Source organism: Notamacropus eugenii, chromosome 4 (genome assembly GCF_028372415.1).
Source record: "Notamacropus eugenii isolate mMacEug1 chromosome 4, mMacEug1.pri_v2, whole genome shotgun sequence".
NCBI lineage: Eukaryota > Metazoa > Chordata > Mammalia > Diprotodontia > Macropodidae > Notamacropus > Notamacropus eugenii.
In genome coordinates this window covers 437,110,334-437,133,366 of record NC_092875.1, presented here as the reverse complement: position 1 = coordinate 437,133,366, position 23,033 = coordinate 437,110,334, and the positions used below count along the sequence as shown (strand labels likewise).

The 23,033-nt window shown below is 35.9% G+C and overlaps 1 protein-coding gene across 1 annotated transcript in view; it reads right to left on the bottom strand.

The window, feature by feature from the left end:
• The window catches only part of MBD2 (methyl-CpG binding domain protein 2), a 79,765-nt gene that overhangs the window by 13,798 nt on the left and 42,934 nt on the right, over nt 1-23,033 (bottom strand). Inside the window, exons 4-5 of the mRNA XM_072606019.1 lie at nt 12,207-12,297; nt 10,844-11,021 (exon numbers count right to left, since the gene is read on the bottom strand). Of these exons, the coding sequence (XP_072462120.1) occupies nt 10,844-11,021; nt 12,207-12,297 (269 nt within the window). The remainder of the gene's footprint in view (nt 1-10,843; nt 11,022-12,206; nt 12,298-23,033) is intronic.

Sequence of the window (23,033 nt, the reverse complement as noted above, 5' to 3'; positions counted from 1 at the left end):
TGGCGGAGCAGAAAGATTTGTATACTCTGATGTTTCCTCTGCAGCCCACAAAATACCTGTAAAAATGACTCTCAACAAAGTCTAGAGCAGCACAAGCCACAGAACAACAGAGTGAAAGAGGTTTCCAGCCAAAAGGCTGACAGGAAAAGTCCATCTCACAGGATGCCTAGAGGAGCACAGCACAGCCCTAGCCACACGGTACTGGGAGGAAAAGGACCTGAACAGACCTCTGGGAAGAGCTCCTACCAGGGAGGTCCCAGATACCTCAACACACAAGCAACAAAGAAAGTGGCAAAGGTCAGTGGTGGAGGGCTTTCCCAGGTGGGCAAGAGCAATCAGGGTTTCTTCAGTAACAGCCCCTGGTGATGGCAGAGGCCACTGCAACAGACTGCAGGCAGTTACTGTGGCCGGTAAGCAACCTGGGTCCATTGTTCAGGCAGCTCAGCTTAAAGTCTCTGGCTGTAGCGAGCAGCTGATCTAAACCTCAGCCCTGAGTGATATCCCATCCCCACTCAAAGCCCAAGGGAACCAAGCAGCTAAGTTTAATTTCTTGACAAACGATTCAGAAGTCAAGTAACTGGCTGGGAAAATGTCCAAAAAAGAGAAAAAAAATAAGACCACAGAAGGTTACTTTCTTGGTGAACAGGTGTCTCCTCCCATCCTTTCAGATGAGGAAGAACAAGGCTTACCATCACAGGAATTTAAGACTTCTGCCTCCAGGGCCTCCAAAGTGAACTTAAACTAGGCTTAAGCAATGGAAGAGCTCAAAAGTGAGTTAGCAGCTTGCTAAAGGAGAACCAAAAAAAAAAAAATGCTGAGGAAAATAACACCTTTAAAAAGAGGCTAACTGAATTGGAAAAAGAGGTCCAAAAAGCCAATGAGGAGCAGGAGGTTTTAAAAAGTAGAACTGGCCAAATGGAGAAGGTTCAAAAGCTCACTGAACAAAACAGTTCTCTAAAAGACAGAATTGAGTTCAGGGAAATGAATGACTATGAGATAAACCAAGCAGTTAAAAAACAAAATGAAAAGTTTGAAAAAATAGAAGATAATGTGAAACATCTCACTGGAAAAACAACTGACCTGGAAAATAGATCCAGGAGAGACAATATAAGAATTATGGGACTACCTGAAAGCCATGATCAAAAAAAGAGCCTAGACATTATCTTTCATGAAATTATTGAGGAAAACTGTCCTGATATTCTAGAACCAGAGGGCAAAATATATATTGAAAGAATCCACCAATCACCTCCTAAAAGAGACCCAAAAAAGAGAAAGTCTTAGGAATATTGTGGCCACACTTTACAGTTCTAAGGTCAAGGAGAAAATACTGCAAGCAGCTAGAAAGAAGTAATTCAAGTATTGTGGAAATACAATCAGGATAACATAGGATCTGGCAGCTTCAACATTAAGGGGTTGAAGGGCTTGGAATAGGATATTCCAGAAGTCAAAGAAACCAGGATTAATACCAAGAATCACCTACCCAGCAAAACTGAGTATAATACTTCAAGGCAATAAATGGTCATTCAATGATATAGAGGACTTTCAAGCATTCTTGATGAAAATACCAGAAGTGAAGAGAAAATTTGACTGTCAAACAGAAGAATCAAGAGAAGCATGAAAAGAGAAATCATAAAGGACTTTCTAAAGCTGACTTGTTTACATTCCTACATGGAAAGAAAATATTTATAACTCTTGAGACTTTTCTCAGTATTTGGGTAGGTGGAGGGAATTGTACACACACACACACACACACACACACACACACACACACACACACACACATAGACAGAGAGTACAGGCTGTGTTGAATCAGAAGAGATGATATCCACACACACACAAATATATATATATATATATATATATATATATATATATATATATAAATATATAAAATAAAAATTAAGGAATAAGGGAGGAAAATACTGGGAGGAGAAAGATAGAAATGGAATGGGGCAAGCTATAACTCATAAAAGAGATAAAGAAAAATCTTGTTCAATGGAAGAGAAAAGGGAGAAGAGGAGAGGGGAAAAGTGAAGCTACTCTCTTCACATATGGCTTAAGGAGGGAATAACATGCTCACTAAATTTGGTATGAAACTCTATCTTATACTAGAGGAAAGTAGGGGAGGAGGTGACAAGTGGGGTGAGGGGAATGATAGAAGGGAAGGCAAATGGGAGAAGGGAGTAACTAGAAATTAACACTTTTGGGAAGGGATAAGGTCAAATGAGGGAATAAAAAAATAAGGGGAGATAGAGTAGGATAGAGGGCAATATAGTTAGTATTACACAACATGATTATTATGGAAGTCTTCTGCAAAACAACATATATTAAGTCTGTATTGAACTGCTTGCCTTCTCAGTGAGGATGGATAGGGAGGGAGGGAAAGAAGGTGGAATACAAAATATTAGAAACAAATGTTGAGAATTATTATTGCATACAACCGGGAAATAAGAAACACAGACAATGGGGCATAGAAATTTATCTTGCCCTACAAGAAAAGAGAGAAGATGGGGATAAGGGAAGGGTAGGTGTGATAGAAGGGAGGGCTCATTGAGGGAAGGGGTAATCAGAACATAAGGAATTAGGGGGTGGGGGAGGGGAGAGATGGAGAGAAAAATTGGACATGTTACGAAGTGATGTAAAGGCAATTAGTATTAAAATAATTAACTGAATTTATTACTGAGACTAAAATAGAGACATGTTTAGATTGGGGAAATGAATTTTAGTCTAAATCTCCTAGAGGCAGGTAACTTCGGGTAAAATTTGGCACTAATGGAAAAGTTAAGGTTTTAATGGTAAATTTGATTTTATGATTGTTATTTAAGTAGGAACTAGAACAGGTATGGAAAGGCATGTAAGTCACTTAAGACTTGCCTCAAAAGATGTTCCTTAGACAATGTGAAATTATAGTCACATCCAAAAACTGGTCATTGGAACTTGCTATTTTAAGATGCTATAGTAAGTGACTCTTCTTCTGAGTCTAACTCCAGGTATGGATAGCAAGAAAAGTGGTCTGAGCCTCCAATCCGTGATGCCAGTAAGCCTGTGAGATGCTGGTAGGAACTGCAAAAGGTGATCTCATGGGAAGGGTAGGAGAGTGGCTGTTCAGCCTGAGCTGAGGTAGGATTCTCCTGACTCAATTTCCCCACTGACACCTGGCAGACTCTAAGTCTGACTGAATGCAAGTTGACAATCTACTCCTGCCTGGAACTGACATGAAGTTGGGGAGATATTTTTTTCCCTGCAATGTCCCTACTCCTAGTGGCAATTTCCTATAGTCAAAAGGTTTGTAAGCTTAATAGCAGATCAATTAAACTACAGATTGTTGGTAGGGGAACATCCGGGGTCAAGTCTAAAGTTAAGCTATTAGGCTTAGGACTTTAGACCAACCACAATAAGTTAGGGTCCTCTAATTCTTAGTATAGTGTGCAGACAATTAGGTCAAGGGCTTGTGAAGTTAGCATACATAGTTATTATTTGTGTCATTTGTGGTCTATATTATAAATGCTTTAAAAGAAATATCACCTGACCAATGGTTGGAATTGTTTTATGTGATATGAACTGTGTTAAAAATGAAAAAAAAATGTAAAAAAAAAATCCAAAAAAAAAAAAAGAAATTGTTATCAAACTGCTTTTAAAAACAAGTTCATGGACCTCAAATTAAGAACTCCTGCAGTGTAGAGGGCCATACAAAGGAGATATTCAATAAATATTTGGATTAAAATACTGAATGTGTTCCTTCAAAGGTAAGACTACTAAAATGCATATTGAATATGGATCATGGAGAAGATAATGGGTATAAGAAGCTGGAAATAAAAAATAGGTGAATATAAATATAACCCAGGTTATTAATTCAATAAATCAGTTTATAACACTGAGCTAGCTTCTAGGAGATACACAGAGTTTAGACAAAAGGGTCTTTTCACACGCTGTTTATTATTTAGTAGGAGAAAATATATAATTGCTAAAACATAACTAATACCTAATATTGCACCCAAAAATGCATTCTTAAAAACATATCTATGATATAATTGGTATAGGGAGTTCCTGGTGAGGAGTTTTCCCTGCCAATGAAAACTGACATTTTCTCTACAACATTAACTCTTTGTCAACTATAACCATGCTGCATCTCAAAAAAAAAGCACTATAAAACAAATAAATGTACTGTAAAATCAGGTACTACATGTGGACCATGGGGGAAAGCTGTCACTAACTAGTAGGATTAGAGGAGATTTAATGAAAAAGACAACATTTAAGTTAAGCTTTAAAGAATGGATAGAATTCAGTAGGAGAAAAGGATGAGGAAATGCCCTCTAGAATATAGGTAACAGACAGAAGGATACACAATTTGTTTGGAGCGTAGAGAATAGACTAGTTTGGCCTGATCATAACAAGTATAAAAATGGAATAATATGAGGAAAGTCTAGAAAGTGTAGCATCAGATTGTGGAGCACCTTGAATATCAGGCAAAGAAATCTGAAGTTGACTTGTAAGGTAATAGGGAGCCACTGAAATATAGGGGAATGACATGACATTTCCTTCACAAAGGAAAAATTATCATGTCAGGTATATAAAAGTTAAGTCAGAGAATGACAAAGAGTATAACTAGGAAAACCTATTGGAAGGATATTGAAACAGTCTAGGGTTAGACAAATGGTAACATGAATCTATAATGAGTGATGGGGAAACGCGAATAGATGCAAAAAATGTTGTGGAGGTGGAATAAACAATTTAGAAACTGGATAGAAGAGATAGAGACAGGAAAGGTTATTAGAGGGCAGGAAATCTTCTAAGGTTATGAGCACTGAATGAACGTTGGCACCGGAAACTGAAATTGTAAAACCAGATGGAGAAACAAGCTTACCAGGCAAAGATAATAAGACTGATTTGGGACATGTTGAGTTTGACATGTCAGGATGACATGTAAGTCATGATAAAAATGCAGATTCACTGAATTTTAAAGCAGAAATGGGAACTCGGCAGTCATTTGAGCCCACAACCTGAAACAGGAATATCCTCTACAATATCCCAGACAAGTAATCATCAAGTCTCTCCTAAAATACATCCAGTGACAAGAAATTCTTGACCTCACAAGGTATTCCATTCCATCTTGAGACAACCATAACTATAGGAATTTCTTCTTTATTCTCTATTAAAACTGCCTCTTTATCACTTCTACCTATTATTCTTCCCTCAGAATAAAACAAATACAATCCCTCTCCTATATGAAAATTACCTGTGTACAGTAGTAGGGGAGACTTTGGGATTTAATAAGATTGTCAAAAAATAGACCAAGTAGAGAAAGAAGATGACTGAGTATTAATGAACACCCATATTAAGAATTTGGAAAGAAACCGAGAAAGGAATGAAAGAGAAAAAGTAGAAGTGGTTAAAGAGGTTAGGATAAGAATAAACATGGTATCTTTGAAGTCAACAGGGTTGGAATTATCAGGAGGAGGTAGGGGTCAACTTTGTTAAAAGCAGTAAAAAAAAAAAAAAGTTTGTATATGAGGAAAAAAGGAAGGTCCCTGAATCTGAAGATTACGTCACTAGTTCTGTTTGAAAGAGTAGGTTTAAAAGAGTACAGTTGTGGCAGTGAAAATCAGACTGAACGAAGATGAGAAGATGGTAATGAGAAAACAGGATGCCAAGTACAGACAACCTTCTTTTCCAGAAATATAGCACTGAAAGTGAAAAAGACAGGCAAGACACAAGATAAATAGGCCAGAAGGGCCAAGAGAAGGTTTTTCCTGTGTTTGTATTTTGGGTTTTGAGTTTGGTTTTGGGTTTTTTTTTTTTTTTTTGGATTAGGGACTCTTAAGAATGTGAGAAGAAGGAGAGTAGAATTAACTTTATAGGTATATTAATATAGAAATAAGCACTTATTGTTTTCCATGTTTAGATTTTCCTTAGGCTATTTAATCTTAATCATTTCTTGCTGCTAAGGAAGGAGAAAAAAGTCCTTCCCAAGTGTTCGCTAGATTGCGTGATAAATCTCTACCACGCGAAGTTTCAACACTTCCAAAAAGGAAGCCTGGCCTTGATGACAGAGAAGTCGGCTTGCAGAGCGGAGACTGGCTCCAACTCTGCCCAAGCCTCTTAGTTAGTTATGTGACTGTGAACAAGTCACTTATGTTCTCTCAGTTCAGTTTCCTCATTTGTGAAACAGAATAATAATCACACCCGCCTTGCAGGGCACTTATAAGGATCGCCCATGATACCATGGAGAGGTATTCTGCAAACCTTGAAATGCTGCAGAAATGCTGCTGCTGCAGCTGTTATTGTTACTTCCACTGCACGGCCATCATTAAATGGTTCTGTATCATATCAGCACTAGGGCCAAATGGATAAATCTAATGACAGAAGATTTAAGACATTTACTCAAATATCTTCCATCATAGCCCGAATTCAATGCCCCACAATGGTGTGAACATGGCATTAACTTCTTTAAGGCTACACCAGCAGAATATAAGCTTAGGCTGGTCCTATGCCAAGCTGCAAAGATTTCAGGTACAGGTCTAGTGATGGATTGTAGACCTGTTACATGTTGACTGGCTGGTTACCTAAGATTAGAAAGGCTCATAACTAGATTGGCAGGCCCACATGGGCAAACTTTTTTTTTTATTTACTAAAAACCTTGTGAAGACCTAGCTACTAAGCTTATGAGAGGATGTAAACTACATCAGTGCAAGGAGCATCGACACTGCTAAAATCGGAGCGCTGGGCTAGAAGGTTCCTCAAAGGCCATCTGCTCCAACCAACACCAAAGTTCAATGAAAAGATTTAAATATGCTCAAATATGTAGTAGTAGAAGATTTGTCACCTAGATTGATTGGGAATTTCATGATCCTAAAAATCAATTATTTCACTTTAATATTGCAAGTTCAAAAGTAGTAGCCACAAACAATATTCTCACAATCTATTTGCTGGATGAACAACTAAAATATTCTTCTGTCTGTTTAGATGAGTCTCTTTTTTTGTAATTTAATTATTCTAGCCTTTATACGCCCAGAAAAGTTGGAATTCATGGTCTCTAAGGTCCCTTCCAACTCTACATCTGTGATCTTAAATACTGATATTTGTTTCTATAATTATTTATGTCTATATTGATCCCAAGAGTCCTGTTTCTAAGGTAGAGCACTGAAGCCTGAGTTTATTTTAGAAACAGGACTATTGGGGATCAATATTCTCATTTCATAAACAAGAAAAATGAGACTCGGGGAGATGTGATTTGTCCCAAGTCACCAAGGAAGTGAAAGAAGTGAGATTTGTACCCAGATCCTCTGACTCCAAATCTAATGCTCTTACTGCCACTGCACCAAATCAAAGGTACAAGTTCATTCTGTGTGAATTTCAATCAAGAGTGAGTCATAGGAATTACATGTTCAGACAATGTGAAAATGGATGGGAGGGGACACAACATTACATTTCCAGTCAGTCAGGAAATGCTTTGTAGATGATGTGGAACTGTAACAGTATCAGAATTGGGGGAGGGAAAGATGCTAACAATTCACATTAGAAGAAAAGATGCTTGTAGAGGGAAAGTATTCCGGGAAGAAAGACATTAGTTCAACCACAAATTAGTAGAGAGGTTAAAAGAACCAATGCTAATGAGTGAAATATGATATTTTATTTCATCAACTAACCAACAACAAAATAGACTTTGTTACTCCAGGGAAATGTCAAAAGCTGTAATTTTAAATAGATCTCTTACCTCCTAAAATACACTTTATAGGCTACTTTTAATTCTCCAAACATTCTCAAAAGATGGTAAGGGAAAGTTAATCCACACACTGAACTTGAGACAAGATAACGCAGTACAATTAGACTACATTTATAAATGAGATTGCTGACTACTAAAAATACAACACTGAAGAAAAACACCAAAAAGGAACACACTATACATTCTTAAGATGTATTTTGGCTGATGTATTTTTTTTTCCATTTAATTTCATGAACAGAAAAGACCAAGCTATTTCTAGGTACACATGAAGATACACAAACTCACATACATGCTCAAGCACAAAAATTAAAACAAACACACATATAAAATGATTTGGAGCATCTCTTGAAGTTAAATTCTGAGACAAAAGAAATCATATTACCTGATTTGGAAAGCTTCAAAAGATAATTTTGAAACTGTTTTTAAAACAAGTTGGAACCATTCCCAATGTGATCCACCCTCAACATAAAGATAGGTTTACATAAAAGTTAAGTACCAAACTTACATTTTAAAACATAGTCATACATATGACTCACTTGAAACCGTTTCCCACAGGAAGTACCTTTTTAAAAATATTTCTCCTCTACTCTTGCTTACATATTTTACTAAAATTTTAGAGATGATGAAATAACTTACAGAGGTGAATCAATATTATGAGATCGCACAGCTACTTGGTAATAGAGTCAAAGCTGAAACCCAGATCTCCTCTTTACAATTTTGGTGCTTTCCTCATGACACCACACTAGAACACAGGTCCATTTTAGAGTCACAGAGCCTCAATAAGTTCTCAGAGAACTAATAAATTGCGACCCTAATCCAGGGTTCTTTATACACCATGAGAAAAATAGAGAACATGTAGGGAGAAAAAGCTGACCTGAATTTCAACAAGGGTAGAGTTTAAAAATTTGAATTGAATTTAGAGAAAGAAGAACAAAGAATTCAAAACAAAGCATTAAGAGGTATTTTCAGAAGTTCATTTTTGGAGAGGACTAGTAACATCATGGGGTGATGTTTTAATTTGTGTGTGAATTGGGTTTAAGTGAGGCAGAGTTATACAAAGTCATCAGCCTCGCTTTTTCCTCCACAGTCTCAGAGTCCAGTGGTAAGAAAAAGCCAAGATGGTAGACCAAAGAGAGGCTAGGCACAATTTAGGAGGTTATTGTAATAATGGAGAACAGTGAAGAGTGTCTGAACAAGGGCAGCGGCTGTCTGTTTGGAGAGGAGAGAAATGGAAAAGATACTGCAGAGGTAGAAATGGAAAGATTTCACAATTGGCAGGCTGTATAAGAGTTGAATAAGAAGGAAGAGTAGAGGTTGGTTCTATCCTTAACAGAAAATAGGGAAATTTCTTGTATGCAAATGAATAAAAAAATTATAAAAAAAAGAAAAGAAAGAAAAAAATAGGGAAATTTTAAAGAGGCGTGGTTTGGGGAGAGGGTTAGGGGTAAAAAATATATTCTGTTGTTAAGATTGAGATTCTATGGCAAAATGCCCAATGGCAGTTAGTTGGTGATACTAGACTGGAGACTAGGAGAAAAAAATAATTGGGCTAGATATACAGATCCTAAAGGCATCTGCATAAAGATGATAATTAAACTAATATCAATTGATGTCACCAAAATTAGAGTTTATGGCAAGAAAAAAGAGCCCAGGACAGAGCCTTGGGGCACAGCTATAGCAAAATGTGAATGAAGATTCAATAATGGAGACTCAGTAGGGGTGATAAGTAGGAGAACTAAAAAAGCACAATATCAACAAAGTCAAGAAGTATTTAGGGAAAGAAGTGGTGAGGATGGAAGTCATATTGCAGAGGATTTTAAAAAGTGTAAAAGGAGAGGAAGTGGAAGAAAACAGTGGAGAGTTTATTCAAGAAGTTTGCTTGAGAAAGAGAAGACAATAGGTAGGGTTCTTAAAAATTTCTTAAACATGAGAGAATTTTGGGATGCAGGGAAGGACTTGGTTTATAGGGAGAAAATAAATATTGGGGATTGAGGGGAAGAAAAAAATCAAATAGAAAAAAGAATATAATGTATGTGTATCATCAAAAAAAAAGTGATAAAAGTGACAAAGACATTAATATCTACTGGCCAATATGCTCCCTCATCTTTATAAAATCTTTGAGAATGGTCTATATTGCACTAATGGAATCATTATTTAAAATTAAGGAGAAACCAGAATTCTACAAGTCACTTTCTAAAGTAGACTACATCTTTGAGATCATAAAGGTGAAAGAAATGGCAAGAAGATATTGGACTCATTTATTGATTCTGTAGCACTAAATACAGTCTTGAAGACTCTCTTCAGACAAGGCTTCTGCGGCATCATAGAGTCACAAGTGGAGCCTGGAGAGGAATCCACCAATACCAAAGTAATCAGTATCCCCATCACACAATTCTGCTGAATCACACATGCAAAAAATAAACTTCCTGCTATACCAAAGCAATTACTCAGGCATGAGATAAAGTGATGTGCCTACACATATTTCTCCCTTGAAGTACAACTAAATCAACAAAACATGTTTGTGAGATACTTCAAAATAAAAGCAAGATGAACTAATCTGGAATGTGATCAGAAATGTGATAAATTTAAGCAAAGGCCCTACAAAGCCTACAAAACAAAAAAGCTAAACCACAATGAAGGGCACTGCTAAAATAATTATACATGAAAACTAAAAGGAAAAATTCAAACCAAATGAAAGATGCTACTGGACAGACATTCATTTTTGTTATCCCCATTAACATCATAATGGCACTTATAAGCGTCAATGCAGTTACACGCTAAAAGCATCATTTATCATCTTGTTTATCTCCACAAGTCTATGACATAGGAAATTACGGCAAACAGTAATTATCTGACAGATGAGAAATCAAAACAAAATGATTCTTAAAAATCAGCAATCATGTTGAACACAGAGAACAATATATAGATCATAGAATAAGAGCCAGAAGGGACTTTATAGGTCATCTAGTCCAAACCCATTTTACAGAAAAGACACTAAAGTCTAGAGAGATTTAGTGATTTACCCAACATAAAAAAAAGTATTGCCAAGTAGCAGAAATGGAATAATTTCTAATAGTGTTGAATCAAAGAGAAAACAACTTTATTTTAAAATCACCTTACCTAATATCTTCATCTGTAACAATAAAAGCTTTGCAAAGGGGTTGAGATGTATTAAGCCAAACAGCAGGGTTTTTTTCCACAGCAGCAGAGATTTGCCCTGTTATTGGTGCAGAGCTGGTGTGCAAAGCGCTGGCAACAGCCGATAAAAGAGTCTCGTCATTGTTACCTGGGCCAACCCCTAAAGAAAAATGTTTACAAGAAATTAGCAAGACATATTAAACATCCAGAGATAGCTTGTTTGTAACAAACTGCAGAGAGTGGCATCAAATTAACTTAGTAACAAATCTTACATGACTACACACACACACACACACACACACACACACACACACACACACACACTCATTTTTTTAACATTTACATGAAATTATACTATAAAGATGGCTGAGCATTTTAATAAATATTCAAAATAACCAAAAAGACTTCAAGGTATTATACTTTTATAAATAGGCTACATTTCATCAAATCAACTATTTTCATGATCTAGTTTCTTTCTAAAGTAACATTATATCCAAATATCCTTAATATGTCCTTTGATTCCCAAATAGTTTTATAGTATACTTTAGCATTAACCAGGCCTCCACACTACCTCCAGGTCATCTTTCCCAAGCTACCTATGTTATAATCATATATAACAATATCTCAATAATCATTATATCAAGGCTTCAAAACTGTGCTATAGTAATACTTTTTATAACTCCTTCCTGCTCTTACTCTATGATCCTTTAAATCCCTATTAAAAACACCCAAAGTGACAGAAGAAATGGTTATAAATTTTAATTTATATTTAGCTTTATTTACATTGAACTAAAGTAACAAATGAAATATTATTGAATATCAACTGCTTTAAGCAGTCATTTTCAGGAATGTTAAGGGATAATACTGAACCATTAATTACATATAGATATTTGTGAATAAAACTACCCATTTTACATTGTGCAAGTCAGACTTTAAAGATTAAAAGACAGCACACATTATTTTCCAAAAAGAAGATTTTAAAGGTGTCATGTATACCAGCAAAAGAAACTTCACTGAAAATTTTCACTTACTTAATCAATTGCTGCTTGGAAATGAATGTGATTCTCATTCCTGTTTACCAATACTGATTAAGAAATCAGAATGTGGATTCTACTGCCCATCAGCAGCTACTGCTAAAAAACAATGGCAGGACAGACACTGACCTAAGTGCGATAAGTATAAGTGTAAACTCTGAATTTTCACAAAGTTCTGACATTCATATAGTGGGTAAAATCACAAACTACAATATATGGTAAATTTAAATTCTCTCTCTTCGGCTTAAAATAAAAAAGTGCCGTTAAGTGCTATGTACCCAGTAAGGATAATAAAATGCTAAATATGCTACCTTGAAGACCTTTTGGAAGTTCCATAGATTTTATAATTTGTTCTGTTACATCTGATGCACTAAGTCCTTGTAGCCTCTTCTCCCAGAAAAGCTGAAAGGCAAAAGTACCATTAATAGACACATGCTTGAAACACAAAGTTAACACATACATGCTACCAAATCATGAAATTTAAACAAGATTTATATTTCTTCCTAAGTAATTCCAATGAAACTCAGCAAGCGTTTATTAAGTTCCTACTATATGCCAGGGCACAGAAGTGCTAGGGACACAAGCTTTATTTGCTCTTTATGTTCTCAAATAATAATACACTATAAACATACAAGTATCATTAAACATTTCAAAACATGCATTTCTAGTTTTAAGTAGTCCTACTAATTTAAAATAAGTCTTATTTTGTCACTGTTTTCTCCTTGCAATATGGCTAGAGATAGCTCATTATGAAAGTTGTTTCCAAGAGATAATTTTGACATTTTTCAATTCTACAGATCCAAGCTACATCAAAATTTTAGTATTTTATCTAACTAAGGAACAAATAATATAGGCAGTAATTCCTCGTTAATCCAGAGTTCTTGGGTACCAACACCAACTTATGTTTGTTTTTCACTTTATGGTTTACAAAGTGCTTTCCTTAAAACAACCAAGCGACATGGGCGAATGAATATCTTCATCTCTGTTTTAAAGATGAGAAAAAGAATACTCAGAGTCATTAACCGAATTACTCTCAATTCAAAACCAGAATTTGAACCCAAGTGTCCTGACTTCAGGTTCATTAATCTTCCTAGTAAACGACATTGCCTTCAATCCAAATAAGCAAATCTTACACATACTAATGTTTATTCATTAAAAATATAAAAAAGATTTTGTTACTTGTGCTATTTTTGATAAGAATATTTATAAAACTTATTGTATACTTCTATTTTCTTAAAGAAAGAGGATTTTCCCCTCCCAGTTTGATTTTTTATTTTTTTGACCAAAGGGGCCATCCCTTGAGAAACTACTTAACAAAGCCTATTCACTGAATGGGTGTCTCACTCAAAGTGAGAATGTGGTAAGACCTTAGCTAAAAAGGCCAGCGTCTCACATTGCAACCTGGGCCATCTCCAATCGTCCTGACAAATATAAGGCCACTGGACGCAGATGACTCAGGAGAAGAAAGTGAGGTTGGTGACCTTGCACAGCCCTCCCTCGCTAAAATCAAAGTCAAATGCAAGTCTTGTCATCATCTTGATGTCATGGTCCTCTTGAGAATGAAGGACAAACACAACAAAAACAACAAATAGTTCAAAACTAAACCTAATTCTAATATGATGTTTATTTTTTTAAATGTAAAATCTTATTTTTGGAACCAAAAATCAACTTCATAAGTACAAAATGGGGGAAGAAAGCAGTTTATCTAAAAAAAAAAAAACCTGGGTATTTTATTGGATTACAAGTTCAGTCTGTTTAAAGGGAGACATAACGTCAAGAAAGGGAAAAGTAATAATCTCTCTTCATTCTGCCCTGGTCAGAACATAGGTGGAATATTTTGGTCAGTTCTTTGTGCCATATTTTAGGAAAGAATAAAGTAAATAGGAGAGTGATCAGAGGAAGAGCAAGCAGGATGGTGAAAGCCTCAAAATCATGGCATGCTTAGTTGAAGGAACTGAAGCCATTAAGCATAAGATAGGAGAAAAAAACTAAGGAGGACATAATAGCTATCTTCAAGCATCTGAAAGACTGTCATACAGAAGGACTGGACTTGATCAAGTTGGTCCCAAGGACAGCACTAGGAACAATTTGTTGAAACTTTAAAGAAGTAAAGTTTGCCTTGATGTAAGGAAAAAGTTAATTTAAAAAGCATTTCATTGGCCAGAGGAAAATACTGCCTTAAAAGCTATTATCTCTCATTCATACGTTAAAATCATGCAAAATTTTTGAAAGACTTTATCAGAAATACCCATGTTTGATAATTATGTTATTTCATAAGAGAAAAGACATAAAACAAACAAACAAAAAAACCACAAAGGTATTTGCCATTATCATGGAAGAGATCCAGGACAGAGCACAAGTTGAAGACAGATTCTTTGGAGATGGGGAAGTCCTCAGATGATTCTCTTTGTAAATCATTATTATACTGATTCCATCAAGACCATCTGGATGATACCAGTGACTATTCAAAAAAGTGTTTGGCCTAACCATTCATATAGGAAAAACCAAGTGGATGAAGAATGCCTGTTATCCAGACTATAATGCCTTTTCATGGGCAAGAGCTATTGCAGATAGACAATGAGTTGGGTACAGAACTAAGGAGAGGCAGAAGAATAGGCTGCGATGCATTAGGGAAATAACAAAGTTCTTTTAATGGCTCCAAACTTCTCTCTGAAACAAAGTTCCATCCTTTTAATAAAAATATTACATGAGTTTCATATGGCTATGAGTCATGGAACAACACTACATTCTCTAAAATAATTAAAAATGACAGTCACCCAAAGGGCAACATAGAGATGCATGGTAAGAATGAGTAGGCTTCACCATATCAAAAGGAACTACAAAAGGGGGGAAGAATAAAGGATGTTATTAAAGAAATATATCATTAAAAAAGATATCACATGGTAATTCAATGGATAAAAACTCAGGTATCCTACTTGTATACATGTGATGTCAAGAGGAAGGTCCTTAGCAGCGAGTTTATAGGACATGGACAAAAAGTCTCACACAATTGCGAGGTGGAGCTAGAGTAATGAATGAATAGGTTGCAATCTGCCTCGTTAGAGAGCATATGAGATCAGAGAGCCATCTGAATAGTAAAGAATATGGAAAAATTTCCTAATGCATGCATCAAAGAATAAAATGATTTGATTTGAGGGTTGTGGGCTCCCAATACTCAAACAAACAAAAACATACCACTTGTAGGATATGCTGTATAAAAGAATCTTGTTGAAGTATAGGTCTCTGAGGGCCCTTCCAGCTCAGAAAGTCTGATTCTGTGAATGCTGATTGAGATTCAGCAGTCTCATTTTGTGGGAGGGAGGGAGGTAATCAGGGTTCAGTGACCTGTCCAGGGTCACATAACTAGTTAGTATCAAGTGTCTGAGGAACAATATGAACTCAGGTCCTGCTGACTCCAGATCTGGTGCTCAAAACACTGTGCCACCTGCTGCCCTAAGAAACTCTCATTTAAAGCTACTTATTTGACCTCTTGTTTTGCTAATAAGATTCTTTTCATTTCCCCTGCAATCATTTTCTTTCAAAACTCCCTTTTCTCTTGACCACAGAAACAGTGTTCTACCATGTTATGAGGGTACTATGCTACACATGCATCATTTGAATGCACAGCCCTGATGTAACTTCAAAGACTCTGCACAAAGTTCCAGAAAACGTCAAAGTCACTGCACTACTTACCATTAATTAGTCTGACACTTAGGAACTTTTACAATCTGACCCCAACCTACTTTTCCAGTTTTATCTCACAATACTTCCCTTCAAACTACACCATCATTCCACATAAGTGCCTTCTAAGCCTTTACTCATATAGCTCCTCCACTTCCCAACCAGTTTCCCATTTATGGCTTTTGAAATTCTTCTGACCCTTTGAATTCCAATGTAAATGTCACTTCTTCCAAGATGCCTTTTCTGATCATTCCAATCTACAAAATTCCATAACACTGTGTTTCATTCTTACAGAACTTTTTATATTCTACTTCAAACCACAGTCATCTGTATGTTTTTTCTTTCCTAGAAACTCTTTCAGGTTAGGGACACTTGCATAAATCTCTGCAAAATAAAAGTTCAGTGCTTGGTAACAGTTTATCATTGAATGAACTTCCCATCTACCTTTTTAAATATGAAAATATCCTATCTCTCACTTCCTTTACACTTATACTCACCAGCTCTTCCCCCAGTTGTCAAACATGTACAGGTTACACTTGACCCAGTTTAAACAAGCATACTAATCTCTTTTCCTTCTCAACAAATCCTCTGCAATGAACAGTTTACAGCTTTGTCATCTAACTGAACCAAATTTTTCTGATCCTCCTTGACCTGATCATAGAATAACACTTTTGAATGGTCACTGCTATTTGAAACTCTCTCCTTATTCAAATTATATAAACTCTCTTATTCTAATTCTCCTCTACACTGAGTCCTTTCTTCCTTGCCTCATGGGACTCACAGGGTTCTCTTTAATTCTTCTCTTTCTCAGTCCTTAGTCTTTTTTCTATATTTATTTCCTCAAAATATATCTATTCCAAGGACTTCAACAACTACAGTTACCATTACCACCACCACCACCACCACCACCACCATAGTAATAGCCCTGAGAGGCCATCTCATTTTAGAGATGAGAAAACTACAGCCTAGTAAAGAGATTTTTTTTTTGCCCAAAGCCACAAAGAGTGCCAGAACTATAACAAACTCAGGTACTCTGACTTCACATTCAGTGAGTATTCTTTCCACTACAAAGATACACCAGTTATATGTTTTCTTTCAGCATACACACACTAACAAAAGCACAGGCATGCACGCATGCACGCACACACACACAGACATAGGTATATTTTATTTTCCTTTCAAAAGGATCTCATTTAAGAACTCTGGCCTATGTCCTAAGATAGTCTAGAATCAGAAGCATGGATTCTAAATACCACTACAGTTAACAGTAGCAGTAATAGTACTGCCACTACTGCTACTCAATCCCTCGTGGATACTTTTCTTCTCTAAATTTCTTCAGTGTAGCACTTGAACGTATACATTCTTCCATTGTTCATAAGTCATCCACATTTAGTAGATATCAAGCGTCAATTGTGCTCAAAGAAATATGCTTTAGGATATAAAGAAAAACAAAGTGTGACCATGTCCACGGGATTACCTTACTATCTTCCCCTCAAATAAACTATAAACTCTTTAAGGTCAAGGATACATTGTAGTGGACACAGTAGAGGTGCTTAAAGTATTTTTTTGTTATGACTGGTTAAAAAGTTTCCAATTTTTTAAGATCTGGCAATGGAGCTTATTACTTTACACATCCAAGCATGAATCACAAGTTAGGATAATAATGAAGATGCCACCTGTGGGCATAACGAGTTAGAACATGTTTGGAAAGTCAGCCTAGATGAAACTTACTTTTTTACGTGATCACATCAGGCAGGTTGCTAAAGTTCTCAAGAAATAAAAAACTGGATGTGCCCCTAGTATTAGGCTTGTAAGATACAAAATACTTAAAACTTCTTTTGAAATACCAAACAGAATGTATAAAATGGACAGTATTTTAGTTAACTAAATATTTTCTGAAAGTTCTTTTTTCTAGAAAATGTCTCCAAGTTGATGACTTCCAGAAACAGTATTTATTGTACTTGCTTTTTAAAGACCAAATTTTCATTTGAAAATTATTATTATCTTTGAGACCAGGCAAATTTGTTGGGATTAATCATGTTAATTAAACACAAACTGTACCTTATACCCAAATCTGCATAATACAAAACTTAAGTGCAACCTTCAGTAGCAAAGGATCATAGATTTCAAGCTGAAAAGGGCCTCAAAGGCTATCAAATCCAGTTACCTCATTTTAGAGATGAGATAACTGTAGCCCAGTTAAGGGATTTATTTACCTAGAATCACAAAAATTGTAGTAGAGGTGAGACAAATTCGGGTCCTCTGATTCCACATCCACTCAGTGCTTTTTTGATTGCCCAGATATAATGGTTTGGGGGGGAAGGGGGAAATTCCAACATACAAACAAAAGCATGCATGTATATACATATAAACCTGTGTATATGTATTTTATTTTCCTTTCAAAGGAATATCATTCAAGGACTCCAGCTTGTGTCCTGACATCGTCCATATTCAAGCCAATATGATAAATATTATGGCTGGATTAAAAAATGAAAGAAATACCTAGATGACTGCTGAGATGTCTACTCGCTCATTGTTAAAGTTATAAATTAAAATTCCCAGAGTCTAACACTCATTTATCAGATTACAAAAGATGCAGGGAATCTCTAGTCTAGAATCTGATTAGAAGCCAGAAAACTCTTAAGAATTGCACTGTGGTACTGCTGTCCCCACTTTATATGGTACAACTGAAAGATCTCTGGGCGTAAAGATAGGAACCTAGGTTTGATCTTTACTATGTGACCATGAGCAAATCATTTCACTTCTCCGAGTCCCAGTTTTCTCATCTGTAAAATGGAGATTAAAAACACTTGCACAGTCAATCTCACAAGGTTGTGATAGGGAGTGTGCTTTGTAAACTTAAAGCCCTGTTCAAAACCCTATTCCAACGACTCAGCATATCAAAAACATGACTCTAGATTCTTAAATTGCCAGCACAGCATAAGTTCTGGCAGGTTCCATCATGTTGGAAAAGCTCTGAGTAGAGTCCTATGATTTTGTTTTTTTTTCAAAGGGTCAGCTTAGCCAAGTACAGTGAGATTTATAAGCAACATACTAGACACTTGGTATTTAATTCTTTAGCCAAAGCAATACATGAAACAAAGAAACATTTTAAATGGCCCACAGTACTATGGAGTCTCCCTTCCCCTTCAGTGACAAAGAAGTGGAAACAGGCAATCATGAGGGTTTAGGGGCCACCTATAAACAATAACTATACTGCTGATACTCTAAATACAAGATCCTTGTCCAGGGAATCAAACCAATTTTCATATTCTAGCTAACAATGAAATCAGAAGACAAAAAGAAGTTGCATTTGAATAGAAATCTGGCCAGAAGACTAATTATATTTCAACAAGACAGGAAATAACTAGTTGTTATTGTGGAAGTCATTTCTGAATCAGGTATCTGGCTACAAGTCAGACCACTAATTTATAATCACAGATCAAAATCAATACCAAACTAAAAGCAAAAGAAATGAGAAAATACAGGGTGCAACTGAAGCAAAAGCAACCTGATCTTTGAACAAGTTGTCAATATTAAAATTTGGGAACTAGATAAAAGAACACAAATCAATACAAACTATCTCCATTTCCTAAAGGCACTGAACCAATGTAAATCACTTGCCACAAGAAAACCAAAAAACAAACAAAAAAACCTTGACATATCCTTAGATAGCAAATACTTGATCTCCTTGCCAAACAGAGAGGCAATGAGAAGCCAAGGGAAAAGCTGGTTTAGAGTTTAACTTTTGAAACTTTATGGAGAAAAATGCCTCATAAAACAATAGAAATCAGTGGAGGGAAAAACAAGCTTACAGCAGGTTTGGCACTACACCCACTTTACCAAATCTTTCTAAGTACATTTAAAGATGAAATTAGGAAAATAACAAACAAACAAAAACATAGAAAAAATCTATCAACATTTTTGTAACAAGCTGTTTCCTCCATTAATGATAGTAAGGTACCACACACTCTGGACTCAGTTACCAATTTGGTGAAAGACAAATAAAGATTGGAGGACCTTAGATTTAGAAATGTAGAGGATCTCAGAACTCATCTACTCCAACTCTCTCATTTTGTGGATGAAGAAACTAAGACCCAGAGAAGTCAAGTGACTTTCCCAAGGTCACAGAATTAAATGTCAGAGCAAGCATTTGAATCCAGGTTACTTACTTATCTTACTCCAGATCTAGCTCTCTTCTCATTACATCACACTTCCACCCTGAAGAAAAGCACTAAAGAGGACAAAGATGGAAAGACTGACTGTACTAATAATGCCTAGCATATACAGGGGAGTCTATGCTGGAGGCAACAGATTTTTGAAGAGGGACTGAGGGACTGAGTTAAGATATCCAAAAGAGGAAAGAATATCCCATATGTTTGGGGGAAAAATATTGACCACTGCTAATACTAAAAAAAAAAAAAGTGTGAAAATAGCAATGGTACTATCTGTGTAACTTAAAATAGACCACAGATCTGTACCACGCAACTTACTGAAAATATAGAGGATATAAGATCCCACTGTGCTTATTTTTTATTGGCTTAAAAAAAAAGGTATTCAGTTTGGTAAAGTAAAATACTACCATAAATACTCTCCCTCCAATAAGGTATCTCCAATACAAACATTAAAATAATATAAAATTTTGAAGTATATGCTAGGGCTTATAAATTCAACATTCAAGATACATAATCGGTCCCACAAAATTTGACTTTGTATCCAAGTAGAAGATGATTCTATCAGCATTACATGCCCTAAATAACAAAGTTTACTTAATAGGCATGATCTGTCTGAAATAGACATGTTATTTTTAAAGACAGTAGCAATGTCTCTATAATCTTGCATTCCATTGTGTGTCTAGCACAATCCTTTGCATATAGTGAATGTTTAATTAATGTTAAATGAAACCTTCCTTTACAACCAAACTTCCTCTTTGCTGCATGCCTTAAAGTATTTCATCTATGATCAACTATTCTCTGCTGTTTTATAGATTTTATTTTTATCTCCCCAACTAAAGAGGGAAGTGTCTGTATGTCTATGGGAGGGAGATTAAAAATAAAGAAATTAATAGATAAATAACTAAATAAAATAGTCCCTACCATTAAAGCACCTGCAGCTTTGTAAGGGACAAAATGCACACAAACTAATGACTATTTCTGTATCCTGTATAATTACCTAATTCTGTTTAAATTATCTCATCATAGCACTCAGCAGAATGTTCTGCACATGATGGATGCCCACTAATAGTTGATGACTACTACAGAATTCTGTTAGAGTAAGTGACCAATCAAAACTTCAGAGAACTGATGAAGTCGCACAAGGTGTGGAATGAGACCTACATTTTTAGACATGGGAATTGTGTTGATTTATTATGTTTGACTGATTATTTGAGGTAAAGAGAATAGCCTGATATTCCTGATCATAAATAAATACTTATGCAGCAACAGGGAAGGGTGGGTGGAAACCAAGTATATAAATCTAAAGCCCAAGAAAGAAAAGAAAGGAGATGATAAGGATTCATCTTTAGATTAGAGAAATATTCACAGAATTTGAATGTGGTACCAGCAAAGAGTTCTGGGTCTCACCTGGGAAAGGTGGGGGAAAGGAAAAAGGAGGGAAGGGTAGAGATGAAGCTGCTATATGACCCTTGCCATATTTGCTGTATCTTAGCCCAACTCCAAGGATCCTTTCCCTCATGTCACCAGTTACATTCTAGAGACTGTACAAGACCAACCCATAGGTTTTCTGGAATCTTCATTATTACTCCTTCATTAGTAAACTTCATTAGTAACCTTCCAGCCCATAGGAACAGAAGTGTGGCATTCCCCTTTACCATAAAGGAGAAAGATGATCTTTTCATCCCAAGAAGGAAAAATTAGCATCCAATTCCCCATGAAGTCCAAGGGGACAAAGTACACAAGGGGGACAAGAAATGAGATCACTGAACAAATAAAAGAAGTGAGAAAGAAATTCCAAGATCATTCAGCAAAAGGACTTTCCCTACCCCAAAGCAGGCTCATATGCTAATTATAAATTACTGAAGAGAAAATACTACATACAGCTGGACCATGAACAGAGGATAGAGGGGGTATGGATTATCCCTGTATGTTTTCAGAAGTGTCCAACAACATGATACAGTTCACAGGAAACAAGAGTTCATCTGAATTTAGGAGCTCATGCTGATCCTCCACCTCAGTTAGCTGCAAACCATGTAATGGATAAAGTTGCACCAGATAATTTTATCATAAAGTTTTCAAGTTCCATGTTTTCTGGGATCACACACTGAGGGTAGAGGACTGAAGTAACATTTTCCCTTCAAATACATTGTTATGAATTCTGTTAAGTTCTAAGCATCAGGTACGTTCAGAGTTTATTTTGGTTCACCTATCACAGTAACTGCCACCATTTATAACACTGTTTCTATGATAAATACATTATGAGTCCAATATTTTAGACATTTTACTAATTTTTAAATTGGTTAACTACCTATATAGCAAAATTACCTTTAAGAAGTCTTATACCTCAAGGGGAGTTTTGAGATATGAAATAAGTACAAATAACAAATTTGTGAATAGGTCACTGATTACTTAAAAAGGCAAATTCCTATTTAGGCTATATTCATATGGTCAGGTAGAGTTGTTTATCATAGAATGAAACTAATTAGGAGTACATATGTGTACACACACACAAACAAACACACACACATGCACACACACACACATACACGCAAGTATGCGCACAAGTATTTATTAAGTCCCTCCATGGGCTAAGTGGTTTCTTCAGGACAAAAATCAAAACAAAACAAAAAAAATCACTTGCCCTCAGCATAGTTATATGCTACTTGGTAAACTTATTGTGTATAAAAGTAAACATTATATGAAGTAAACTGAAGTGAGAAAGAACACTAACAAATGAAAGGATAGTGGCCCTAGACAGAAAAGGAAGTTTAAACTGAGACTTGAAGGATGACAAGGATTCTCAAAAGAAGAGAAGAGTATATCCCAGGTAAGATGTATGGCATATGTCAATGTATGGAGGCAGAAGGTATCTATCTCGAATTCTGAAATCATGAGCTAACATAGGGAAAAGAGCACTGAATATAGAGTCAGAAGACCTGAGGTTGGATATCAGTTCTACCACCTATTATGTGACCTTAGACAAGACCTTGGACAATTCTTTTATGAGCCTCAGCTCCCTCACCTATAAAATTACAGGGCTGAATTACATTATCTCTAAGGTCTCTCTTCTAGTTCTAAATCAATGATCCTAAAAATCTTATCATCCTTAGTCACTAGTAAAGTCCAATTTCATCATTATCACTCAAGTAATATATTTTGAATGGATCTGTATAGATTCTGCATACCAAACAATTCAACAAAATCATTTTAAAACAAATGAAAAACATGGTTAAAAAAAAGGCACAGTACACTTAAGCTGCAATTCTAAATGTGGGACTATAT